General features: G+C 35.7%; 3 protein-coding genes across 3 annotated transcripts; 1 reads left to right on the top strand and 2 right to left on the bottom strand.

The window, feature by feature from the left end:
• The first annotated feature begins 11782 nt into the window (after positions 1 to 11782).
• Positions 11783 to 15483, top strand: LOC148696451 (uncharacterized). Its single transcript, XM_088696219.1, has 6 exons — positions 11783 to 12050; positions 13462 to 14129; positions 14256 to 14501; positions 14641 to 14714; positions 14798 to 14872; positions 14971 to 15483. The coding sequence occupies exons 3-6, from the start codon at positions 14292 to 14294 to the stop codon at positions 15083 to 15085; spliced, it is 474 nt and encodes a 157-aa protein (XP_088552345.1). The 5' UTR covers positions 11783 to 12050; positions 13462 to 14129; positions 14256 to 14291; the 3' UTR covers positions 15086 to 15483.
• Positions 15484 to 17658: 2175 nt separating this feature from the next.
• Positions 17659 to 18270, bottom strand: LOC137709902 (uncharacterized). Its single transcript, XM_068448884.2, has one exon. It carries the CDS (start codon positions 18146 to 18148, stop codon positions 17765 to 17767), a length of 384 nt encoding a protein of 127 aa, XP_068304985.1. The 5' UTR covers positions 18149 to 18270; the 3' UTR covers positions 17659 to 17764.
• A 1094-nt stretch (positions 18271 to 19364) lies between these two features.
• LOC137710870 (AT-hook motif nuclear-localized protein 8) lies at positions 19365 to 24764 on the bottom strand. Its single transcript, XM_068450023.2, has 5 exons — positions 24101 to 24764; positions 23939 to 23991; positions 21556 to 21687; positions 20126 to 20287; positions 19365 to 19944 (listed from the first exon to the last, which is right to left on the bottom strand). Exons 1-5 carry the CDS (start codon positions 24600 to 24602, stop codon positions 19669 to 19671), a joined length of 1125 nt encoding a protein of 374 aa, XP_068306124.1. The 5' UTR covers positions 24603 to 24764; the 3' UTR covers positions 19365 to 19668.
• Positions 24765 to 25398: the final 634 nt, after the last annotated feature.

Raw genomic sequence — 25398 nt, 5'->3', positions numbered from 1 at the left:
ATAAGGGTTATTTCAATTAACGTGGAATATACAACAACGTGATGCAGTGCAGCAATGATGATTCCCAAAAGTACTCAGTTACTCAATTTCATGCTGCTTAATTTGAAGGGATCTCTCTCTTTAAACGTGGCTGCATACTTTATAAACTTGTGCTTGATTTTTCACTCTGGATAAAATCATGTAAACGATTGCTATTGAACTATGTAAGTAGTGTTTTTATAAGGATTAAAAGTGTTTTTCTAATTTTTTTAAATAAATTAAGATAAGTGATTGAATTATAAAAGCATCAGAAATGCTCATCCAAAAAAACCAATTTGAATGTGATTCTACAAAAATATTTCTAACAAAAACGCTCATGAGTAATGTTTGCTATGAATGCACCCTATATCTTCTTATTATTCCTTAACCAGAAACCAGACATATGAGCTTCCATGTTGATATATTAAGGTCTCTTTGATAATGTCCAAAGTTAAGACGTCATGAATAACGCTTAAAAATACGATTTTGAATACTGTATGCATGCAAGTATGTTTAAATACGACAAATAGCTCCTTTAAAAAAAGAAAAGAAAAAAGAAATTCAATAAATAAGAAAAGGCCCAATACAAGCCACAAAAACAGCCCAATTGGGGATAGCCAAAAAGTCCATTCAACAAGAAGACCAAAACAGAAAAGAAAAACCGTGACCCTAATCCCTATCCAGCAGACACCGTCACAACCACCAACACCGACGCTCACTTTGCCGGTAGCCACATGAGCAAACGCTCTAAGGAAATCAACTCCGCATTGAATTCGACAAAGGAATCATAGCACAAAACTCCAACCCATAGCAAGGAGACATCCCTAGCCAAATTTCGCCACCAAAATTGCCACATCAGAGAAGAGCCGCCATATATTCACCACCATTGCAAGCTCCTGCAGGTAGACCAAAAACAAAAATAAAATGGAAAGGGATGGGACTAAGGGGGCATCTAAAACACTCTCGCTTTAGGCAAACGGCATCACGCTTGGTGCCGATTTTCTGGCATGCCAGTTGGGTGCGGAGCCATGAAGGGAGGGTATAAATCTGATGCCAAAGCAGGAGAGACGCAACTGGATTTGAGCAAAGGCTGAGGAAGGTACGGAGTGTGAGAAAGAAGAGCACATGGACAAGAATGAAGAGGATGGATGTTGGGGGTTGAAGGAGGGTGGTTGTAGGATGGGGATTAAGGTTGTCAAGAGAAAAAGATATGGTGGAAATCACAGGAAAAACAACAAAAAAAAAGGCTGGGAACCGGCGAAGGACGCCGAGAAAAAAGCCGCGACTCACAATCCGACAGCAATAGGTAGCGGCAGGCCAGGTCACAAGCATAACACTAAGGAAGAGAAGGAAAAGAGGAAGGGCAAGGGGATGCCGCCGACCCCAACCAAAGGAAGGAGCCAGCAGGGAAGAGAAGAGAGTTTTGGTAGGTTCTGTGCGAGAGAGAAAAGGGGATGCGATTAGGGTTTACTGTAAATAGCTCTATATACTGAAAACCTCTCCGCCACATTTTGAATGGGCCGACAAATTTAATACGGACGCCATGCATTTCTTGTTTGTATGCATACAAACTGTGTTGGTGTCACCTAGTGGTGCAACCTTTGAACCCATGACACCAGTGAAACTAAATATTAATGCATGTGAGAATTTCTCGTCATAGAGACTAGTTATACGCTTATGTCCTTTGTATTTTTCTCTTTATTTTTTTTTTTCATTTTATGAGATACATCTTATTTTTTAAGAGTTGTGTTTTTTGTTGGAGATCACAACAAAGGGCTCTCTCCTAACGTTTTGTCAGGCATCAATCGACATTCTTGTACTAGTAAGCGATAGTGACACAGTTAGATGTTAATATTGAAAATTGTATGGTAATATAATGTGAATATGTTCGGAATGGGTTAGGCCAGTTGTCATTTTGTTTTTTGTTTGTATATTCAAACACCTTATGTAATATATATATATATATATATATATATATATATATATATATTTTTTTGGGTAATACTAGAGAGACAAAAATTTTTGGGAGCATTTTTGCTCACCATCATAAATTATGATATATGCTCACTATAAATCTAATCAATTGACACGTGTTATTTCATTTAATCTTGGTTAATTTTTTTTTTTAAAATTGAAAAACTAACATTTAATGTGAAAGTTAACTAGAGTTAGGTGAAATGACACGTGTCAATTGATTAGGTGTATGGTGAGCATACACCATGGTTATTATGGTGAGCATACACCATGGTTATTATGGTGAGCATAAACCAAATTTACAAACCATATGATGTTGTGGAGCCAAAAATAATCACAAGGCGACACGTGGATTTTTAGATAGAAGAGAACAAAAATTACCCTTGAGGCACACCAGGTTTCCTACGCGCGAGCAACGAGCAAGCATCTCTCAACCAAGCCAAAAGTGCCCAAAATAGGTAACAAATTCAAAATTATTTCATCCATCCTCATCTTATATTCCCTACAAGGTATTTACTCCATAACCTTCAAAACATTCCATATAAATTGAGTTAATTGGCCAATTAATGGATTTATTACCTAATTAATCCATTAATTTCCAAATAACTCACCCATTACACCCCAAAAAAACACCCAAAGGCCGGCCACTCTCTCTCCCAAAGAGGGCCGGCCATGCTCTATAAATTGGACCCCATTTTCTCTAAAAAGCTAAGTTACACACTCTTGCAAAACTCCCAAAAACTCTCCAAACACTTTTATCTCTAAATTCTAACTTTGGCATTGGAGGTTAAACACCACCCCCCCCCCCCAAAAAAAAATTCATCGTGGGCGTGTGAGGCTCTTGGCCTTGACCAAAGGTGTTGATTGTTTTGTAGGTGCAATTTTGTCAAAGAAGGAGAAGGCAAAAATTTGCATCCACATATGTGGTTGTTGATGATTGGTTTATTAACTAAGTGTTGATTAACGTGCTTGTTTCTTATTGGTGACACATCATTTAATTTACACATTTGGTTTAAATTTAGTCTCCCTAACATTATCCTTTAAAAAAAAAAATTTACGAGAGAACGATTGAAACTAGTTAAATCTCAAATATTCACTCCTCAGAAATGATGTGCTTGAGAGAATTTCCACCTTATGTAAAACCTTAATTACTTTTTGTCATCAAACCCTAACTTCATTAGGTACACCCATCTCTTCTTTGATGAACAATTAGAGCTATCTGGTTGCACATGTCAGGAAGGGTAGAGCTATTCCTATTAAGACTACCCATATAGAAATCTAAATGCAGAGGGGGCGTTGAGGGGAAGTGAAGGGTGTAGTCGCACATGGTCCCAAATTTGAAAGGGCTCCCAAAATTTTTGTCACCTAATATTTATATGTAATAGCCACTTAATACTATGGTTTGGTGGTATTCCTCTTCACTTGTAAGTGACAGGTCTTAGGTTCAAATCTCGTGGATGGCGAATCTGATACCAAATTAAGGTGCTCATTGTGTAGCTTAACCGAACTTCCCCTCCCCTTAGTGTAAAATATGTCATTGTACTAAATAAATAAATATTTATTTATTTATATGAAACAATGTTCTATATTTAAAAATTGTTTTTGTTAGCACTTTAAAATCTCATAGTGCACTCCTTATAAGCTTTAATTTTTTTTTTCCTTTTTAAATATAAAAATTTGGAGTACAATGAGATACTTTAATGGCAATAATAACACTTAAAAAAAAAGGGTTTTTTTTTTTTCAATTTTATTATATAATAATATTATATATTCAAGTGAAACTTTAAAGTTCGAGTTTTTGAAATTTTTTTTTCTTGTTTGGTTGTCTAAGATTAAATTGCTTTTGATTATTTAGTGAACGTTATGTTTGTAGCTCTTTTTATTTATTATTAGTGACATTTTTGAACTTGCAATTAGTGGTAAATTTTGTTTTGATTTAAATGATTACTTTCTAACGTCAATACATTGTCCTACTTTTAAAAAAAAAAAAAAAAAACTATCTTAATAGGGGCCCTTTTATTAATTTCATAGAGGTCCACTAAAATTTTAAAGACGGCCCTATCTAAATGGTCCGGTCTCACCTAGCTGCATACTTCTACTTTTTCCTCGTTCACAAATACCATTCAATCATTCTTTGTGTTTGTATCATTTTAAACTCCAATTACGCTCTCATATGAAAAGATAATAACTATTATTCCAAAAAACAAAGCAAAAAAAAATTGTAAACAAAAAACTCTTCTCACCCAACAATCATGCCAAACTCTAGTTCACAACAATCATGACTCACTCATTCCCTTCAAACCCTGAAAAACCTAATCATATTCTACGTTACTCAAGGGTTCCATTTGGTCGTGGAATCATGATGAGAAAAATTAGAAATAGTCATACATTAGGTTACTGGGTGGTGTCAAATTGATCGGAAATCTATCACCGTGTATGTACATTAGTTGGAGCGAATTTGATGAAATGGAAGAGCAAGAAGCAAAGTGTTGTTGCTGTAAAACTTTATTTGAATGACAACGAGCTGGACTGCTTGAGTTACAAGTAACTTGTTGTACGAGTTGTGTGGGACTTAAGGAGTCTAAGATCCTTTACATGATAAGAATCGTGGAGATTAATAATTGTGTAACTAACTAATTGAAACTCTTATTAAGTAATTATTGATATATAGAGTCACAATGGAACTTAATCTTATTGAAGAGATAGAGATTATCACTCTTACTGATAATAGGCTGGTTCGAGTGAAACTCTAATATGCTAATGTGAAGATATATACATATACATATACATACATACATACATACATACATATATATATATATATATATATATATATATATATATATATATATATATATATCTGCTGAAGAAGTTCCTGCTTGCACACAATTAGATTCTCAAAACTAAACCCTATTCGATAGTAGAGATCGTTGCAGTGTGCTGGAAGTAGAAGACTACTTCTGTTATTCATTAAATGGCGACTCCATGAGGTATGTCATCCTTGCGACTAATGTGATATTATGATTTGGTTGTTACTGATCTATTTGTTCATGTTGGTAATCCTAACACTGCGTTGGTAATATTGTGAGCTTAATTCTTATGTAATTCTTACATGTGGTATCAGAGCTACCCAACGTGGCTAGGGTTCTTTATTTTCACTAAAGGAATATGCATATATTTGATTCTGGTTAAATTAATGCTTCCGCTATACTCTAACCAATTCATCTGCAATTTCTTTTAAAATCAATTGCATGATGAATAATTACATGGTATTCTTTGAGTTGGGTTTGTTACATTTATGCAGAGAAGCACATCTAATTAGAGTAATGAAAACACTTGAATGATCCTGGTCTATTGCTTCCGCAGTCCTGGATGAGTTTGTTGTAAACTTGCTGCATATTACGCACGCATCGAAACTGTTACTTTGCATATTGGCTAATTTGCTTCTCGTATACATGTCCATGTAAGAATTACATAAGAATTAAGCTAACAATATTACCAACGCAGTGTCAGGATTACCAACATGGACAAGAAATGAATTTATGGTAAAATGTTAAAGGTGATACCACTATGTTGCTGGAATTCTGTAGGCTTCTACAACATAATCTGTTTGTGATATTATTTTGATATATCAATGTAATTCATAAATTCATGAAATTTTAGTATGATATACATTGAGATGTTTATTTTAAATCTGGAAATTTTCACGAGCATTGGTTTGAAAATGAATTATTGGTGAATTATTAATCTCGAGACCGTACAGCAGAATTTATGCGCTTTCTGCAGCACATTCCATTTCGATTTTATTTTAACCCACTTGTAAAATCGAAAAAATTATGGAATTTTGGGTGACAGTAAATTTATATGTCTAATTCATTTCTGAAACTTTTCATGTACATTGGAGGAAGATTAAATTTTTGGTGAATTATTTAGTCTCGGTATGTACTGCAGAATGTTTTCCATTTCTGCGGCACATCCTATTTCGAATTTGCTTTTAGTACACTAGTTAAACCTTAAAAATTATGAAATTTTGGAATATGTCAGATCAATATGTTTACTCCGTTTCTGAAAATTTTCATATACATTGGATGAAAAAGTCTTTTTAAGTGAATTTTAATCTTAGGTATGTACTGCAGATTTTCTGTAGTTTCTACAGCACGTCACTTTTCGATTTCATTTTTTGGGTCACTTGTAAAAATTTAAAAACCATGAAATTTTGTGAAATAGTAACTATATGTGTCTAGATCTTACCTGAAAATTTTCTTGACAATCTAACGATAATTGATGTTTGAGTGAATTTGCAAACCAAAGTAGTACTGCTGAGTTTTGGAATTTCGAAAACTACATATGTTCTGAAATATTGTTTTCAGTAATTTGTGCACATTTAATGGTATCAATTATTTGGCATGTTTAATTGATCCTATTTGTTCTTATCTTATGCAAATTCTCAATATTAATGACTTTTATTGAGCAACACTGATTAAATTTTGGTTGAAAAGAATGTATTGGTTTATTTTGCTCAAACCAATATTTTGTTTGGTCATCAATTATGATTATGATGATCATCGTCTTTTGAGACAAAAATTGGAAAGTGATATGAATTTACTAATTGATCATTTTGGTCTCTATCGAATAACTGAATAATCATGTTTCCTCTTTCGAGAACTTTATTGTTTAATGTTAATAACGACGTACTCTTGTGTCTAATTTAATATTTTCAAAATCATTGAATATCCAACAAAACGAATTATTTAATACTGTTCTAAATGATTGTTTTGAAAATCAGAATTTTAATTTATATGGTGAATACTTTTGTCCCAATGGGAATTTCAGGAAATCACTCACCAACTATAAATTAGTATTATAACAAATCATAAAGTACTTCTAATATATTTTCATTTGGCCAAAGCTGTTGAAACTATATGTATTTTGTGTATTTTATGTTTTGGCTAGCAATGCAGGTATTTTCTTCACATGATTTGTTTATGCCCAAAGGTGTAACAATCATCAATTTGCAGTTGGTTCGACCCTCGAAAACTCGATTACATCCATGGTGTATTTTCCAGAATTGAAATAGGTAAATGTGCCAATCTTTTTGCCTTAATTTTCTCTGACTTCTAAATTGATTAAAATTATTGTTATTGAGATATCTAAACTAAATGTTTATTTTAATCGACTTTGTTTTAGAATTAAAACATGAATTTAAGTTTGGATTCTCTTATAGGTTTCATTTTAATTTGTGACCTAATTTTTAATATTCACATATAAAAATCGTGATCATTCTTTACGTTTTTATTTATGAACCTTGCAATTTCGAGGAGTGTTGGCTCAAGTGGGAGAAATAATATATTATGGGCTTTACACTCATCAATTTTGCATCTGTAGATAAAACACAAATCATCATAGTTGTTTATATTCATATGCAACTAACCTTACAAGAAATATTAGTTTGAATCAATTTGAACTGATAAATACAATACGACTAGATTCATATTCAAGAAGCATTCATTATTGCATTCTGCTCAAAAGTGCTTTACTTATTAATTCTTGTTTATTGTTCAAGAAATTGAACTTGTGATTTATATGTTATTGATAGATAATTAATCTGCTCAAAAGTGTTTTCTTATTTAATCGAACTATAAATCAATGCATAGTGAAACATGGAATTGACAAGATTATATATACTTCATCTGCTCAAACGTGTTGAAGCTATATATGAATTCCCTCGTGTTTTATGTTTTAACTATGCAAACCTAATATAATCAGTTTTTGTTCAAAGATGATTATGGAATTATATGTTCTAGACAGTAGTACAAAAACATACTTACGCAATGGCAACTTGTGCGAATGAGCAAATTGTGTTGCGCAAAGTATGTTTGTGCAACAGTAACAACAAAATGTCATGCAAAGGCATTTTTTGCAATGGAACTTTGCACGACGAAGATTGACATCGTGCAAAACCGTTTCGCGCGACAAAGGTATGCATTCGTCGCGCAAAGTTAGGGAAAATAAGTAGTCGAAGTCATGTTTTGGTGCCAAAAACTTGTGCGACGCATATACCGCATCGCGCAAAGAATATTTGCTCAATGCAGTATATGTGTCGCATAAGTTTTTGGCACCAAAACAAGACTTCAACCGCCTTTTTCCCAACTTTGCGCGACAAATGTAGACCTTTGTCATGCAAAACAGTTTTGCAAGACATTAGTCTTCGTCGCGCAAAGTGAAAATAGAAATTTGTCTTTGTGTCCTTTATTCTAACACAAGTCAAAAGCCAGAACAAGGAGACATATTGCAGACCTCCATAGCCGCCCTGATCACACTCATCACTCCAATTCCAACACTTCACTCAAAATTGAGAAAACCCAATTGGCAGAAGAACCATTTAAACGTACCAAAGGTGAGAGCTTTCTTTCCCCCACGATTTTGCTACTTTTCAATTTTCATTTATTTTTTTATGACTTCTTTTTCTTTTGATTTAGTGCATCTGTTTGTTTTTTTTAGACAAGACTCAAGAGGAACATGTAGAAATTGACTCATGAGGAATGTGTAGAAATTGAAAGCTTTGGATTTTATTTTCTGTTGTAAAAATGAATCTTTCCTTGTTGACTGATGTGCGAATATAATGTGACCTTTTAAAAGTTTAGTTGAATAAAATTTTTGCAGCCAGGCAAATTTAATCACCTGTTGTAGACCTTAATAAATAATTCCAAAACTAAACTATTTCTTCCTTCTGATTTTGTGGTATCCACTAGTGTAAATATTTTAAATTGAAGATCGAATTCGTTCATTGAAAAATTTTGTTCCGTTACTTGATCTCTGAAATTTGTTTTGTTTGTTTGTTTGTTTTTTTTTTTTTTTTTTTTTTGCTGCATATGCGATCTCGAAGTATATACAAACAAGTTTGACAGTTGAATCGTTGAAACTAGTTTCTTACAATGCGTATCCCATCAAAACAATATATTCACTAGCACTTGGACTTATACTTTCATTAAATATAACATAAGATTTTGTGGTATCCACTTGTGTAAATATTTTAAATTGACGATCGAATCTATTCATTGTATTCATATAAGATCAAGGAGTGTAGTTATAAAAAATCATCAAAATCGGAGTTAAAACTACTGTTAAATCGTGATTTTTTCATTTATAATTGTCGAAAAGTTTTATCCCGTTACTTAATCTCTGAATGTTTGTTTTTTGCGATTTTTGGCGTATGTGATCTCGAAGTATATACAAACAAGTTTGACAGTTGGAACGTTGAAACTAGTTTCGTACAATGCGTATCCCATCAAAACAATAGATTTACTAACACTTGGAGTTATACTTTCATTAAGTATAACATAAGATTTTGGGGTATCCACTTGTGTAAATATTTTAAATTGACGATCGAATTAGTTCATTGTATTCATATAGGATCAAGGAGTATAGCTATAAAAAATCATTAAAATCGGAGTTAAAACTACCGTTAAATCATGATTTTTCATTTATAACCGTTGAAAAGTTTTGTCATGTTACTTGATCTTTGGATGTTTATTTTTTGCGATTTGGTGTATGCAATCTCGAAGTATATACAAACAAGTTTGACGGTTGGATCGTTGAAAATAGTTTCGTACAATGCGTATCCCATCAAAACAATAGATTCACTAACACTTTAAGAGTTTATTTATGCTTTCATTAAGTATAACATAAGATTTTGTGGTAGCCACTAGTGTAAATATTTTAAATTGAAGATCGAATTCATTCATTGTATTCATATAGGATCAAGGAGTGTAGCTATAAAAAAATCATCAAAATCGGAGTTAAAATAACCGTTAAATGGTGATTTTTCGTTTATAACTGTCGAAAAGTTGTCTCATTACTTGATCTTTGAATATTTATTTTTTGCAATTTTTGGCGTATGCGATCTCGATGTATATACAAAAAAATTTTGACGGTTAGATCGTTGAAACTAGTTTTGTATAATGCGTATCCCATCAATTTCAATGGTGTGTGTCTATATATATATATATTTATTAAGTACGTTTAAGGGTAAATCTCAGTTTACTACCCTCAAGTTTCGTGATTTTCAACATTTAGTACATTAAGTTTTTTTCATCCCAGAGTCATACTTAAAGCGTTTATTTTGGGACAATCTTATACATCTGTTAGTCTGACTGTTAAGTCTCCTGTTAACTAATGACGTGAGGCTAATGTGGACAATGACTGAGCGCCATGTGCCAATAAAGGTACCATGTGGATATTAAAAAAAATAAAAATTAAACATTAAAAAAAATTAAAGAATTACAAAAAAAAAAAAAAAAGGTCTTATTCCTCAAACCCCCGACCCCCTTCCGTTCTCTCTCCATTCTCTCCTTTGCACCTACTCAACCTCTGCACATCCATCATTCTCCCTCCTTCTTCAACTCCACCTACTCAAGCCTCATCCTCTTCGACTGCCCAGTGAGCTCGAAGGAGTGGTGATCGACTGTGCGCGGTGATACTCTCAGATCTTGGGGTGAAGATCTCAAATTTATGGGGGCAACGATACTCCTAGATCTTGGGGCAGAGATTTTGATTTCACTGTGCGTGATGATCGACATCGCCTTATCCTTGGTCCACTGGATGTACGTTTTTCAGGTTAAGCTCTTCCAGGAGGCCCGAGTTGTCCTCAAAACTTAGTAGTAGGCCCGAGTCGCTGTTGCTGAGCGGGAAGTACTTCTCTGCATGCTGCTTAGGAATCACGAGGCGGTTCATCTTGCCGACGTTGCTCGGGGTCAAGGGCTTCTCGAACATGGGCTATTTTTCGTCGTTGTCAGAGTTGACGCGATGATGCAGTGGCAGGGACTGGAGTTGGTCTGATTCGTTGGGGTCAACGACGTCGTGGTGGTTGAGGTTGAAATTGAGGGTGGCGGTGGGGGTATGGAAATGGGTGGGGGACATGGGTGTGGTGGGGCCTTGGGAGTTGAGCTGACAGGGTTGGAAACTGTGGTGGCTGTGGCTGGAGTGGTAGGTGTCTTGATAAAATTGGGGGATGAAATGGGTTCTGCTGTGTGGGTATCAGGGAAGGGGAAGGGTGTTGGTGGGTGAGGGATGAAGGGGTGGAGTCGTGAAGGGGTGGAGGGGATGAGGAGGTGTCAGGTAGGGAAGACGAAGGGGTTCTGCAAATTTTTTTTTAAATTTTATTAATTAATTTATTAATTTTTAATTTTTAATTTCTACATGGGCCCTTTAATGACACGTGGCGCCCATTCATTATGGGCACCACGTCATCAGTTAACGGGAGACTTAACAGCCAGACTAATGGATGTATGAGACTATCCCAAAATTAACTCTTTAGGTATGATTTTGGGACGAAAAAACTTCATTTACTAAATGTTGGAAACCACGAAACTTGAGGGTAGTAAACTAAGATTTAACTTAGATTTAAATTTATTTATTTTGTATGTATAACACTTAAGAAATTGAATGGTACGTATATTTATTAAGTAGGTTTAAATTTATTATTGTAGTTCGGGTTGGGTTTTTGTTAGGAAAATATACTATTGTGGATTTTATTTAAAAAAACTTGAATTTGAAGTGAGTAAAGTCATATTTTCAGTAAATTTTATAATAATTTTTTTTAAAAATAAAAAACCTTGCGCGACACCACAATATGGTTGTTGCGCAAAAACACTTTGCGCGACATCAAAATGTATACCTGCGTTGTGCCATTTGTAATAATTTTGGCGGTGCAATTGTAAAAAATAGGCGCTTTTTTGAAAAATTTCAAGTTTGGACAAAAACACTTGACCCAAACTCTCTCTCACGCGGTCTCTCTCTTCCCTCTCGCTCATCTCGCCCTCTCTCTCCCTCTCTCTCCCTCCCTCACGTAGCCTTCCTTCTCATCTTCTTTATTTTGAACTCAGACCTCTCTCTCCTCTTCTCAAGCCCGAACCCCAAATCTTGAACCAAGACCTCTCTTCCCTCTTCACAATCTCAAATCCGACCACCACCACTACTCTGTCGGTTATCTCTCTCCCTCTCATTCTAAATGACGGGCATCCACCACCTCTTCGTCATGCTTGTCTCTCTCCTTGAAAGTAAGTCTAAATTACAAATTACGGAATTGTGAAATTAGATTTTGATTATGAAATTTTAGAATTTAAAGTTTTAATTTGGGATAAATTACTAGGGCTTGAGATGGATTTCAGGATTTAAAAATTTGTGAATGGGAATTAGGGTTTTAATTTTGAAATGGGGATTGAATCAGGGTTTTTATTTGGGATAAATTATTAGGAAATGGGCTGGATTTCAGGGTTTAAGAATTTCGTTGTTGTTGTTTCTTGTTTGTAGTTTGAAGCAATTTCGGTATAGATTTTCAATTCCCAACCAACCAGCAAGTATTGACCAATCTTTTCTTAATTCTTTATGTTAATTTGTTAATTTGTTCTAACTAATGCTAATGTTAATTTGTTCTAATTTTTCCTTCCTTTTCAACCTTATTTTCTGCTTTACACTGGATACCAACTGGATCTTCTTCTGAATATAACCATGTCTGTGGCATCTGAAATGGATTTTTCCTTTTATAAAAAATTTAAAATAAAATTGTGTTTTTGTGGGAATTGATCGATCCTTTGTAGAAACCTGAGCTGCGTATCAAAACCTATGAATTCTCCACAAAATTTTGCATCTGTACCCTTTGTTTTGGCAAAGTTACAGTACTACATGAAGGTTCCAATCTGTCCAAGGCTTATGTCTTCCGTGCACTGCGATTTCAAATGTAAAGTCAGTATAATGATCCCAGATTACTTAAAAGTGACAAGTACTTGCAGAAACCAAGGACCTTATGGTGTTTCCACTCACCTCGTTGTAAATTTCATGATCATCCACACATAATGCGTTGTATGGATCCACATTGATATACTCGCCATTGCAATTTGTTTCAAGTGACTAGCAAAAATATAAAAGTTGTGAGTTGAGAGACGATGCTTGTAAGACATATATATTTTTGAATGCTAAAATCCAACATTTTGATCAAATATAGTCAGACTAATCTGAATAGCCACAACTAATCTCTACTTGAAACCAACAAGAGGCTATTTCACCTGGATCAAAATCTTGATGAAATGTAGTACTGTAACTTTGCCAAAATCAATAGTCTGTACCCTGTTTACGAGTTAGTCTTTATGATCATGAGTTTGGTTGAATGGCTTGTATGAAGTAAACTGTTTTTGTACGGTACTTTGATCATATCTATTGGTCAAATGAAGTTTTGGTACCATTGATTGATTACAATGTCTGCTTACTAGAGTGTTTACTGGGCATCCCGAAACATGTTTTAGTTGTTAGAAATAGTGATTAAGATAATCTTTAAAATTTATCACAGATTCCCAATTACCCATTCTTTTTTGTTTCACTTGATGCACTTTTTTTTGTTGGTTATGAAAATTGATTAGTTTCAAATGTAAAAAAGGATTAGTTTCTAATGTTATATTTTTATGGTTCAAAAAGTGTATAGATATCGCAGTTGATCACTCGTCGTCGGAGTGTGACCAATGTGCTTCCCGCATTGTCAGCATCTACTGCTCCAGGCGAGTACTCCATTGATTGGGGAGCCTACACGTCTTACTGAGGCTACTCCTACGGCATCCTAGGTGCCCGTATCATCGACATCATCAGTATCGGTTCAGCCGCTCTGTGCACGACGGCCTCACCGGCGCCGCTGTGAGCTGGAGCCTTTTGATCACACTTCCTTGACATCCAGAATCGAGGGTAGGGCCTCCCAGCCAGGTAGTTTTTTCTAATTCTCACTACGTTGTATTTTTTTTCATTTTAAAACTATTATTTTTATGATTGTGAAAATTTGCTGGATTGTAAAAATGTATTGCGGGTTGTGAATTACTCTTATTTTACTGTTTTAAGGTTTTGGGAAATGATATACTATTAGGGGAGGTTTTGCCAAATTTTATGTAGAAATTTAAGCTTAGAGTGTACGTTTGTCCACCTCCGTGATCAAGATTGCGTATGACTCGCGACATCGTGGAGCGACTAACTCACAGCAACATAGCAGCGTCGCTACTAGTTGGGGTGATGGTATTCGACATTGTTGTCCTGTGCAGTGGGAGTCTTGTGCACAAATTCTTGAGGAGACGAAGAAACTGGTGTAAGACAAGTTGTCGGTTAGTATATTAATTTTTAGCCTTTATCATTTTTTTAATTTTGTTTACAAATATTATAAACCAAAATATATTATCTCAATATTATTAAATTTCTTACTATTATTTTATTGTTTTTCATATTTGTAGGTCATTTATGATCTTTAGGACATATCCCCCGAGGTCATGGCCTACTTAGAGGTGACCCTAGCGACCCGGTACAAAAATTGGAAGAGCGATCTTCACACACATTTTAAGCTATGGGATCTTCACGCGCATTTTAAGCTATGGGATGATCCGGAGATTGCTCACCTAGAGGGTCACCCAACCGAGTTGGAGGATCGGGCGGAGGATTGTGAGTGGCTCTGCAAACATTTTATGAACCCAAAATTTGTGGTATGTACATAATATTTTAATAATAATTTATTACTGTTTTAGTTATTTTTTTAAGCTTTTTTTAATAATTTCTTTCAAATAGTCGCACTAACATTTATATTGTGCATTTAACAAAAGAAATTTGTTGCTGGCAAGATAGCTTGGGAGTCACAGACACCTCTCCACCATTCCGATTCGAAGGCCTTTTCATATAGGCTTGAGGCACAATGTCAGGTAAAAGTATATTAATTTTGAAATTTTATACAATTTATTTTTTATTATTGATTAATAAAAATTTTTCAATTTTTTTTTTCCAGGAGGGTTCTAAGTTCCCAGAGATCGGCCTGTTCAATTTATGTTCGACCCGGCGATGAGACCACTGAGCACTTCATGTAAGTATATGTAATTGTTATTATTCTTATATTTATGAATCATTCAATTATTTATATTTTGTTATTAAACATTATATGTTTTTTCTTTATTATTACAGGATGCTATGGTGGAAAAGCGCACTGCTGTTCTCCAAGAAGCAACATCGCAGCTTCCCCCGGAGACCTCGATCTAGGATGTCACTATACCCGAGGATGCAGGTTTTCAGATCCTGACTAAGGTTCTGGATCAGAAGTTCGGCTGTCGTCATGGCAAGGTTGATTGGTGTATGGGGAAGACACAAATTCATGAAACGGGTGCCTCATGTTCCAAATCGACCACAGAAGAAGTCAATGCCCTGAAGGAGGTGACAACCCTAAAAGGTCAGCTTGTGGTCTAGGGCGAGAAAATGACTATGACTGTACAAGCCTTACAGATGTCCGGCCTCCAAATCCCAATGCCAGCACCTGATCTTACTCCACCTTCGACCTCCCAGCCACTTCGCCCAATTGATACCCAGTAGCCAGATGTATCAAAGTTAGAAGACTACTTGTTGTAGTTTTTTCCTTTTTGTTCGGACATCTTGTATGTACATTTTCATATATTTTATAATTAAATACTTTTTCTTGGTTTATTAATTATTTTTTAGAATTTAATTACAATATTTATTAAAAATTAAATAAAAAATATTTTTTCCAAAAAAAAAAAAAACAAGTGTTTGGGCGACGAAGAAGTAACATGCGTCGCTTAAAGTAGTTTTGCGTGACGGATAACCTACGTCGCGCAATGTAGTTTTGTGCGACATAGGGACTTGCGTCGCTTAAACCCTGCTTTCAATACCTTGGCGCGGTGGTTAGTGCGCGATGAAGGCTTCGTCGCTCTAATTTTCAGGCCACGTTTTTTGACTTTGCTCGACGAAGGACTTGCATCGCTCAAAGTGTTTTTTGTACTAGTGAGAAGTAGTCATAAAACATTCAGTTAAAGTTTTCGATTTCTGTCAAATGTTAAAGGAACAAAACTAACCAAATGATTTTTTATAGTTTTTCAATCACAAGAATCACTTCGCTATAGATATCTGGAATAAAAATGTTGAGCTCACAAAGCTTATGATTGTAGATCCCATGACTAACACTTTACTAGTGGAAGTATTTGCAAGGTATCTGTTTCATTTTAGGCATTTATAAAGTAAAAATTACCTTTTGTATTGAAAATTTGAAGTGTTAGTGGCTAATACTTTAAGAGTAAATTTTGTTCATAAGTTTTAATAAGAGGTCTTGATTTGTAAATAGTATGTCATATTTTACTTGTTCTCTTATCATATTCTAAATTGATAGAAAAGTTGGATTTTGGTACCAACGTTATTGAGTTCTTTTGTGAACTACTTTTGTTTTGAGGAACTATCGTTTTGTTTTGTTAGTTCTCAATGTCATGGCTCTAGTAGTAACATAGTGTTTCAAGTCAAGTGTGCATGTGATCATAGAGTGCAAAGTGCAATTTAGACGTGCTTTGTTTTCCATGGTTCTGCATTTTTCTTGGAATGACAAGTTACTAAGCAGAGTAGTTGCAAGCTTCTGTAGACTCAATGATCATCATGAGTCTTATTATGTTAAGGTATATCATTGACATTCAAGTGGGGGAATGTAAAACTTTATATGAATGACAATGAGATAACAACTGGACTGCTTGAGTTACACGTAATTTGTTGTATGAGTCGTGCGGGACTTAAGGAGTCTGAGATCCTTTACATGATAAGAATCGTGGAGTTTAATAATTGTGCAACTAACTAATTGAAACTCTTATTAAGTAATTACGGATATATAGAGTCACGATGAGACTTAATCTTGTTGAAGAGATAGAGATTATCACTCTTACTGATAATAGGCTGATTCGAGTGAAACTCTAATATGATAATGTGAAGATATATATATAAAATAGGCTGAAGAAGTCCCTGCTTCCACACAATTAGATTCTCAAAACTAAATCCTATTGGTCAGTAGAGATCGTTGCTGTGTGTTGGAAATAGAAGACTACTTCTGTTATTCATTCAATGGCGACTCCATCAGGTAATGTGATGTTATGATTTGGTTGTTACTGATCTATTTGTTCATGTTGGTAATCCTAACACTGCGTTGGTAATATTGTTAGCTTAATTCTTATGTAATTCTTATTATAGCTCGTTCAAGCATTGAAGCTTAATATAGAGTTATGGCTTCCGTTTCTAGCGGATTAATGTGGTTCCGAAGACTTTTAAATGACTTGAACTTCGAAGATCCTCAATCCATAGGCCATGACTTTCTTTTGTGATAAGCATATCGAAGTTGGCCGGCATTTTGTTTGAGAAAAGATTGAGTCAAACATTCAAACAACTTGCATCTACAGTAATGAGCAGTTGCTGATGCCGTAAGGACAGAGTTGCCAAAAGCACCAGATGTAGCAATTTATTTCCAGCACGTTTTCATCGCCATATCTTCAAGCGTCTCGATATTGTTCTTCCAGAACCTCCGATGACATAGGTCAATTGCTGAATCTCGAAATTCTTCTTCTGATATATTTCTTTATTGCGTTATTTTTTAATTTCTTATATCTTCATCTATTTCATGTTTTGCTACTCCGGCGGCAGATCCAGAATTCTGTCTTGCAAAAGACATTTTTAAGCAACAAAGTGATGTACAAGGTATTTGAAGCCTTGGTTCTTTCAATCTGACGAATGATTAACTGTCTGCGGAAAGTCTCGTTGTTTAACATAATTAATTTAGATAATAAAAAAATGAAGTTCTAAAAAGAAAAGGAGAGAAGGGACAAAGTATCCTATTGGAATATATATTCATGTATGAGTTATTATTAAGATTATAAATGTTTCTTTACACCCAAGACTCAGATCTGTCAGCATATTACCTCTCTTAAGTTTTCCTCTACTAATAATCTTGAGCATAGAAATCAATAATTTCCTTAAGATTGAGCTCAAACAAAGAAGACCAATCATTATACATCAACCACAACATGTGCTCGAACAGAATAGAATCAACATCCACAAAAACCATCCTACTTCCCTTACCAGTCCGATCATCAAAATTCTCCACCTTCTTGTCCTTGTTCATCGTCTCCATCAAAACCCGAAAAGGGTTCTCTTCTAGTACTAATGGGTCTACCAAGAACTCCTTCTTCTCCTTCCCCACGACCACGATCACTGGATTCTCTGAGTTGCCGAACCCATCTTTGGTTAAGGGCCGGTAGCCGTGTAGCCGTGACCCCATGCACCTCTTTTTCAGCATTGAGATTGGCAAGACCAAGCAAGCCATTGAAACTGAACAAATGAGTTTTCTAAAATATATACAACATAGGGTATGATATGAGAGTGTATATATATGTGTTTGTGTGTGTATATATATAAGCAATTGGGTTGTGTATTGGGGATGTTTGTTTGGTTGTTTTGTGGCTAAATGGGGTTCTAGGATATGCTTGTTACATTTGGAAGTGAAAGCAAAGGCATTTATGGGTAAAGAGGGTGATTGAATTGGCCAGGCAACGGCTACAGACAGAGAGAGGTTTAATTTTTAATTTGGATTAAGAAATAGTGGTTTTGTACTTATATGTGCTTTATGTGGTTTGATGTGTCGCTTTGCCGGCAAAAGAGCCATTGAAAAAATCGCTTTGGTGGTAGGAGATTAGGAGTTCGACTGAGACTTGCCGAATAGGAGGCAGCTGTGGACTGCGGGCCTACCCGCGCCTGCTGGCTGTTGGCGCGTTCCTCATTGACATTGTTATCAACAGAAACTTACAGAGAGTGTGATCGGGTCGGTGGTCTATTGCCAAAATGCATGACTGAATTGGTTGCTTCAAACTTTAACTCTTCATCTTCGTGTTTAAGTAACTTGAGTTATATTTTTAAAATATTATGATTAATATTGGGTAAAGATTTACGTTCTTATCTTTCATTTACAGTAACGGGTTTCATTTTGAGATTCTCCTTTTTATAAATTTTTTTTACTACATATACAAAAATAAGTTATCAAAATTACGAGAAGAAAGATACTTACAAACAAATGATTTGTTTGATGCATTCAATATGAAAACAAAATATCGATAGTTCTAGTAGGGTCTCCATTTTATCAGTGATTAAGTTCGTAGTATGATGTTGTATATATAGTATTACACTCCATAATAATATCTCGACTAGTCTAATTCAAAACGACATGTCAACTAAAACGGTGAATGACTAAGTCCTAAAATCGTATTTTAACAATTAGATCAAATGCAAAGAGTATACGTATACAAGTACCATTTGAAAAATAAATGAGTCACAATCATTAGTTAGCACTATGCTTGGATCATCAGCACGAACACATCACTATTTAAGATCGCTCCGATCAACACTTTATAATCAATTCCTCAACCCCAAAGGTAGCTGAGCGGATTTTGACAATCCAAAACCAGCCAGACTTCCGGCAAGTAGAAGAAAAGAGGGGCCGGAGCAGATTCCACGACACGAGATGAATGAAAATACAGTAAGCCAACTGAAACAGATTGAGAAGTGGTCATAATTAAAATGCAATTTGCAACTCATGAGAACCTAAAGAACAGGCGGCGTATTCTCAGCTATCAACAATAGCCATGGTTCAATCATATGTAGAGTGAAGACGATGAAGAATAAAAATAAAAAAAGCTCAATAATCTAGAACTAAGATAACCCCCTCGGACTCGGAGTTGTTTTGGACAGTGAAGGATGTCAATCGGCATTTGAAATTACAACGCAGTGAGTCAAATGTGGTCGCTGTACTGGTAAACCGGCTGGGAAGCATCATCATCTTCTCAAATTTCCTCACTGTTGAGCTTGACCCCATAACTGATACATCTGCATATTATGGGGTTGATTAGCATTACTGTAGAGCACAGGTCCCCTGTTGCTGTTGTTGAGAGGACTGCTTCCATTCTCGTCAGATGACTCGCTTGACCCTCCTCCTTGTGAGGATGGGCTCGCTGCTGTCATTGGCGCACCAAAGTTCAGCATTTGTGATGCTAGGGGAGAGGAAGTTCCCGATTTTACCAAGTTGGAGTTGGATTTTTTCCCGTCAGCAATGAAACTACCCACAATCACCTGGAGTTAAAATTCAAATTGAGTTATGAGAATAACAGGATTATATTTTCCTGTAAAAAAATTCTCAATACAGTTAACTCGAAAAGTTTCTTGCCCTGAATATCCTTTACAACTGCAGAAGGTGAAGATAGTCATAATTTTATATAACTGATACGCTTAGAAAATAGTAGCAGAGTGGTACCTGTACTGGTGACGCTGCCATAAGCATGCCAGCAACTCCACCTCCCAAAACTTGACCATCAGACCCTGCCAAGGATACACTCAAACCACCACTTCTGCTGCGATTCCCATTATTTTCAGAAAACAAGTAGGAACCTGACAGAGAAATAATCTCGTACCGACCCTGCAAAGAAAAACACAGAGATAATAAAAATTAGCACAAAGAATAAATAATTAATTAAAAAGCTAAATATAAAAAAAGAAGCAGCCAGGTATATAAGACTGTTGAACAGAAAACACCAGAAATGGATCGCGTGACTACATAACATCGAGTGCTCAAACAAATTTGTAATTTCATTGGACAAGGGCCAACCCACTTGAAAGGGTATTACATTACCAATGTATTGGTCTGTGTAAGTGCAGTGGACATGAAAGTGAGTCATGCTTGTGGGAAAGGAGGAGTAATTCATCAGAACTACTCCAATTGATAATAAAGACTATTTTAATTTACAGTAGCAAGTATTTAAATCATATACGGAAGAAATTGCTATCCATTATACAAAAATAAAAAAATAAAATTAAAAAAAACTCATTCTATATAAACAACATATTTTGGAAGTATAGTAGAAGGTTTGAAGTGATGAGCTTCAGCTGCATACGCTAAATCTTCAAATCGTGAGACTACTTTATGTTCAATGGTTAGCACTGCATTTCATTATCTGCCTTGTTACAGATCAAAGAGGTAACTCTACTATGTTTCCTTAGCTCGCCCAAAATCAGATAAATAACTCTTATGAGCTCAAATGTCTCGGAGCACAAGTTTCCTAACTCAATGGAGTTTATGTTAAACGGAAAACTTCTATTGGTCACAATGCATGGTGATTCACGCTTGGATTTTATATCAAGGGTTGAAATTAAAACTTCAAATGTACATCCAATTATTCTGCACCATGATATCTGTTAGCCTCAATTATCATACAATGAGAATATACGGTGCAAGCTTATGGAGGATACAACCTATAGCCTCCAAACAATAAAAGCATATCATTATTGGAGGAAACAAGGGAAAAATACGGTTCATTTTCACAGCAACAACAGCATTGCGTCTAGAAATAGCAGAAAATGAACTGTTGCAAAGGAAGATGATCAACTTGAGATGCCACCACTCCACACTAATAACTTCAAAATGACTTCTTTTTTTCCCTAGATCATGACACATTGAGACAGATAATGTTTTTCTAAAAGATACAAGAAAAGTAAATATCAGCAAAATCAAGAAGAGGAGGACATAGCTCCACACAAGTTTGTAAATCTTTGCATCTGTTATCTCAAGTCCACTCAAACTAAATTCTTGTGCTACAGGTACTGCAGTATCACAGTATGCACATAATAAACCAAATATATGTTCCAATCTCCATTCAAATATAACTGCTATAAAAACATCAAAGGTACCTCATATGTGACAGTACCACCAGACATTGCTGGCTGGCGAAGGGTAACATTGCAGATGGCACCATTTGCAGAGAGAATACAAACTGTGCGTGGTCCCTGCTGTGAAAAGGCCATAACCTTTGCTGCTATATCCTGCAAACCATTAGGCCAAACAAATGAGAACCCCTACCATAACTGGACAAATTTATTATCTTAATTTAACCATGCAGAAAACTCAAATTGGGATTCAAAAATGGAAAATGAGAACATAGTCCTGAAGGCTAAAATACCATAAATCAGTGCATACAAAGAAATGCTATATACATTGTCTATTTTACCCAATTCAAGTGTGTGACCATTCTGGTTAATAAAGTAGACTCAGACAAAAAAATATCGGCATCAAAAGGGTGCAAAAATAATTTATAAATATAAAAGAATAATCCTGTATATGGTCCAATGATGCAGATCAATGCAAAAACAACCCAAACATTCCAGGTTATCTCAAATGTTTCTACTCCAACTCCACAGCCAGGGAATCAAGTAATTATAAATGATCAATTCATCCAACAGCAACAAATTTAAAAATTTACATAAAAACCATGATCATTGGGTGGAGAATAATGGTTCTGTTTCTATGCAGAAACAGTCATATGTACTAGGGAACTAAAGTTTACAAATTGAATTTTAAATATAATGCATGCAGAAACCCATCATTAAACTGTGCTACAATTATGTTTGATATACATCATTGGGGCACAATGGAAACAAAAGGAAAACGTATTCATACATTGAAATGCAGGTTTAGAGAGATCTGACAAGCCATCACTTATAGGGATGTGTCATGGTCACAATCAATCAACCCAGCCCAGTCGAGGCAAACTGAACCAAGTTTAAGAAAATTAAAGTAACTATCTGTAAACCAATAAAACCAGGTGTCACATACTAATGTCTAAATACTGATGTGACTACTCCCATACCAACACCCACTTAGCCTTAATCCCTCTTAGATTTTCATCAAAAAAATTATAATTCTTCCTAATTCTCCAGCCTTTACCAACTCTCTAGCTTTACTTCCTGCCAGCATTACAAAACCAGGTGTCACATACTAATGTCTAAATACTGATGTGACTACTCCCACACCAACACCCACTTAGCCTTAATCCCTCTTAGATTTTCATCAAAAAAATTATAATTCTTCCTAATTCTCCAGCCTTTACCAACTCTCTAGCTTTACTTCCTGCCAGCATTACAGCGCCACAAAGCCACTTGTTCCGCCACAGCCCTGCCTGTATCAGTCTCCTCTCAACCTACTTATCTCAATTTCTCTCCTTCCTCTCTCTCACCAACCCACCCTCTCATTACTTCCTTTGTCTGCACCATACTGTCGCACTGCTTCCCTTGCTCTTTTCTTCTTCCTAAAGTGGATTATTTTTTATGTTGATTGAGGATTTTTATACAGAAGTTTGGAACACTTATTTTTTTTTATTTTTTATAATTTGTCTTTCTAACATTTGAATTCTGTTTCTTAATTGTTTTTCCAATGATATTGATACAAAATGTATTTTCAGCACTGTACCAAAATTGTCAATATTTAAGACATTTACAATGACAACATCCAAAGGAAACTTTCACGAGAGATAAAAGTAATCCATACCATAAACAATCATAACGAAAAACCTATTAAGTGGTATCTTCATTTGTTAAAACAAGCAGGATATAAGTGGTGCAGCCATTTACTACAAACTACTTAAATATTTTTCATTCCTTACTAAGAAAAGTTGAAAGATTTTCTCACTTTAAAGCCTGATTTCCTAATACTTCCATGTAAGCACATTGACATTTGATGCTATATACAGATTCCTGTCTTCTATTTTCTTTTATGAATGCAATTTTTATTTCATGATCATGACCACATAAACCGAAGAAATGATACGATTTTCCAGATGGCAAAAATAAAATAAATGCAGACACACACACACTCACCAAATTTATTAAAGGAGCCATAATACCAAATAATACAACTACTTACACAATTGATAAACTAAACCACATATTATCTTTTGCTTCAGCAACAAACAACAACATCCATGAAATACGCTACTATTTTGTTATACCACTGAAAGCTAATATTTTCCCAATTCATACAAACGAGAACTTTACTTCCCTTTCGCACACCTATAAATGTTTTTTGTCGATGAGGCGCAACTATAAATGAGATTGAAGGCCATCCTATATTGCACTAAACTAACATTAGATATGTGTGTGGATATATATTTGAATAATGCATCCCCTGATACCATATATAGAGATATAAACAACCCAAAAATAACAACTTTCTTCATAGAACTACTATAACTCACTCTTCACTAACTACAATTTGCTCCACATCAACAAAGTCACATACCTCGCCGGCTTGCACCATAATAACATGAGGCGTGAATCCAACTCCGCCAGCTCCTGCACACAACAAAACCAAACAACAATAACTACAATGTACATCAGTAAACTATAAATCCACAGCCAATTTTCGCTCTTTACAAAAATTCAAACTCAAAATCTCAATTACCCAATGCGTCCAACTGCTTCTTGCCCGAACCAGGGGGCCTCCCCCGGTTCTTCTTGGCCGGAGGATCTGAAGACATCGTGCCACTAGACTCTCCATGGGTCCCAGCCGCGGCCGAAGCCGAAGAAGGAATCTGCGTGGGCGTCAATCCCAAGGCAATGTTGCCGTCAGGCGAGTACTTCCTGGGCCGCCCTCTCTTCTTCTTGGCAGCTGAAGCCGAAGAAGAGTCGATGTTGAACCCTCCGCCGCTGCCGCAGGGCCTCAACGTTCCATCGTAGGGACTGGGGCTCAAAGAATCCATCTGCGGTTTCGACGTGGGCTGCTGCTGCTGGGCCACTGCGTTGAAAGGGAACCGTCCCGGGTTAGGGCCGCCCATCATGGAGCCCGAATTAGGGTTTATGCCGGCGGTGGGCATGGATGTGGGATAGGAAGGCAAGCCGACCATCATGTTCGGATGCTGAGGCGGCTGTGGCGGCTGTTGCTGTGGAACTTCCCGCGAGTCCATTTGTGGGGGGATCAAGAAGGGGGCGAGCTGATTTCGCGCAATGGGGGTGTTTCGACTCCGGGAAAATGTACTACTTTAGAGAGAGAGAGAGAGAGAGAGAGAGTACAGAGAGAGAGAGAGGAGAGATGGTGGTTAAAAACGAGGGTTTAAATTTTGTTTTAGGGTTTTAGTGTTTATTGTGGCCTTTTTATAATAAAACGAGTTTCTCTAATTTTGTTGTCAACGGGCGCCGCTGCGTATCTCTTTTAATTTCGGACGTGGCAGGGAATTAGAGTACTAATAAAACTCTTCCTCTAGCAATGATTATCAATTTTAATCCAATTACAGTAATGATTGTTCAACAAAAAAATTAATGATCACTAGTCCCATAACTCATCAGCACGTGTAGTTATGATCCTTTTTACCGTCAAAACTTTCGTCAAAATGAGTCACTTGCCATGCACATGAGGTCAAAATCAAAGGGCAAATATGAGAAACTAAATGAAAAAAATTGTAAAAATGGTCTCACAACTTAAACTCAATTGGAGAAATAATCACTCAACTTTAACACAATTAGAGCAATGGTTCCTCAACTTTTACTCAATTGTAGCAAAGATTCTTCCAACACTACTCGTTTTGACGGAAGTTCTAACGGAGTTGATGAAAATGACCATAGCAGCACATTTTGAAGAGTTAAGGAACCATTGGTCATTGATTTTTTGTTAAGGGACCTTTGATCCAATTAGATTAAAATTAAGGGACCATTGCAAAGGTTCTAAAAAACGCTAGGGGTCTAGGGGGCCTAGGTGAATTTATG

The sequence above is a fragment of the Pyrus communis genome, chromosome 6, assembly GCF_041283825.1.
Source record: "Pyrus communis isolate YQ-2024b chromosome 6, ASM4128382v1, whole genome shotgun sequence".
NCBI lineage: Eukaryota > Viridiplantae > Streptophyta > Magnoliopsida > Rosales > Rosaceae > Pyrus > Pyrus communis.
Note: the sequence above shows the minus strand (reverse complement) of the source record. Positions and strands in the feature narration are given on the sequence as shown.

Excerpts from the sequence above, each read along its gene's own strand:
- LOC148696451 (XM_088696219.1), top strand. The coding sequence starts at position 14,292 with ATGGCCTACTTAGAGGTGACCCTAGCGACCCGGTACAAAAATTGGAAG. Across the intron at positions 14,502-14,640 it reads TTATGAACCCAAAATTTGTG|CTTGGGAGTCACAGACACCT; the intron begins GTATGTACATAA and ends CTGGCAAGATAG. Across the intron at positions 14,715-14,797 it reads GGCTTGAGGCACAATGTCAG|GAGGGTTCTAAGTTCCCAGA; the intron begins GTAAAAGTATAT and ends TTTTTTTTCCAG.
- LOC137709902 (XM_068448884.2), bottom strand. The coding sequence starts at position 18,148 with ATGGCTTGCTTGGTCTTGCCAATCTCAATGCTGAAAAAGAGGTGCATG.
- LOC137710870 (XM_068450023.2), bottom strand. The coding sequence starts at position 24,602 with ATGGACTCGCGGGAAGTTCCACAGCAACAGCCGCCACAGCCGCCTCAG. Across the intron at positions 20,288-21,555 it reads GTGGTACTGTCACATATGAG|GGTCGGTACGAGATTATTTC; the intron begins GTACCTTTGATG and ends TTTTCTTTGCAG. Across the intron at positions 19,945-20,125 it reads TGGCAGCGTCACCAGTACAG|GTGATTGTGGGTAGTTTCAT; the intron begins GTACCACTCTGC and ends TTTTAACTCCAG.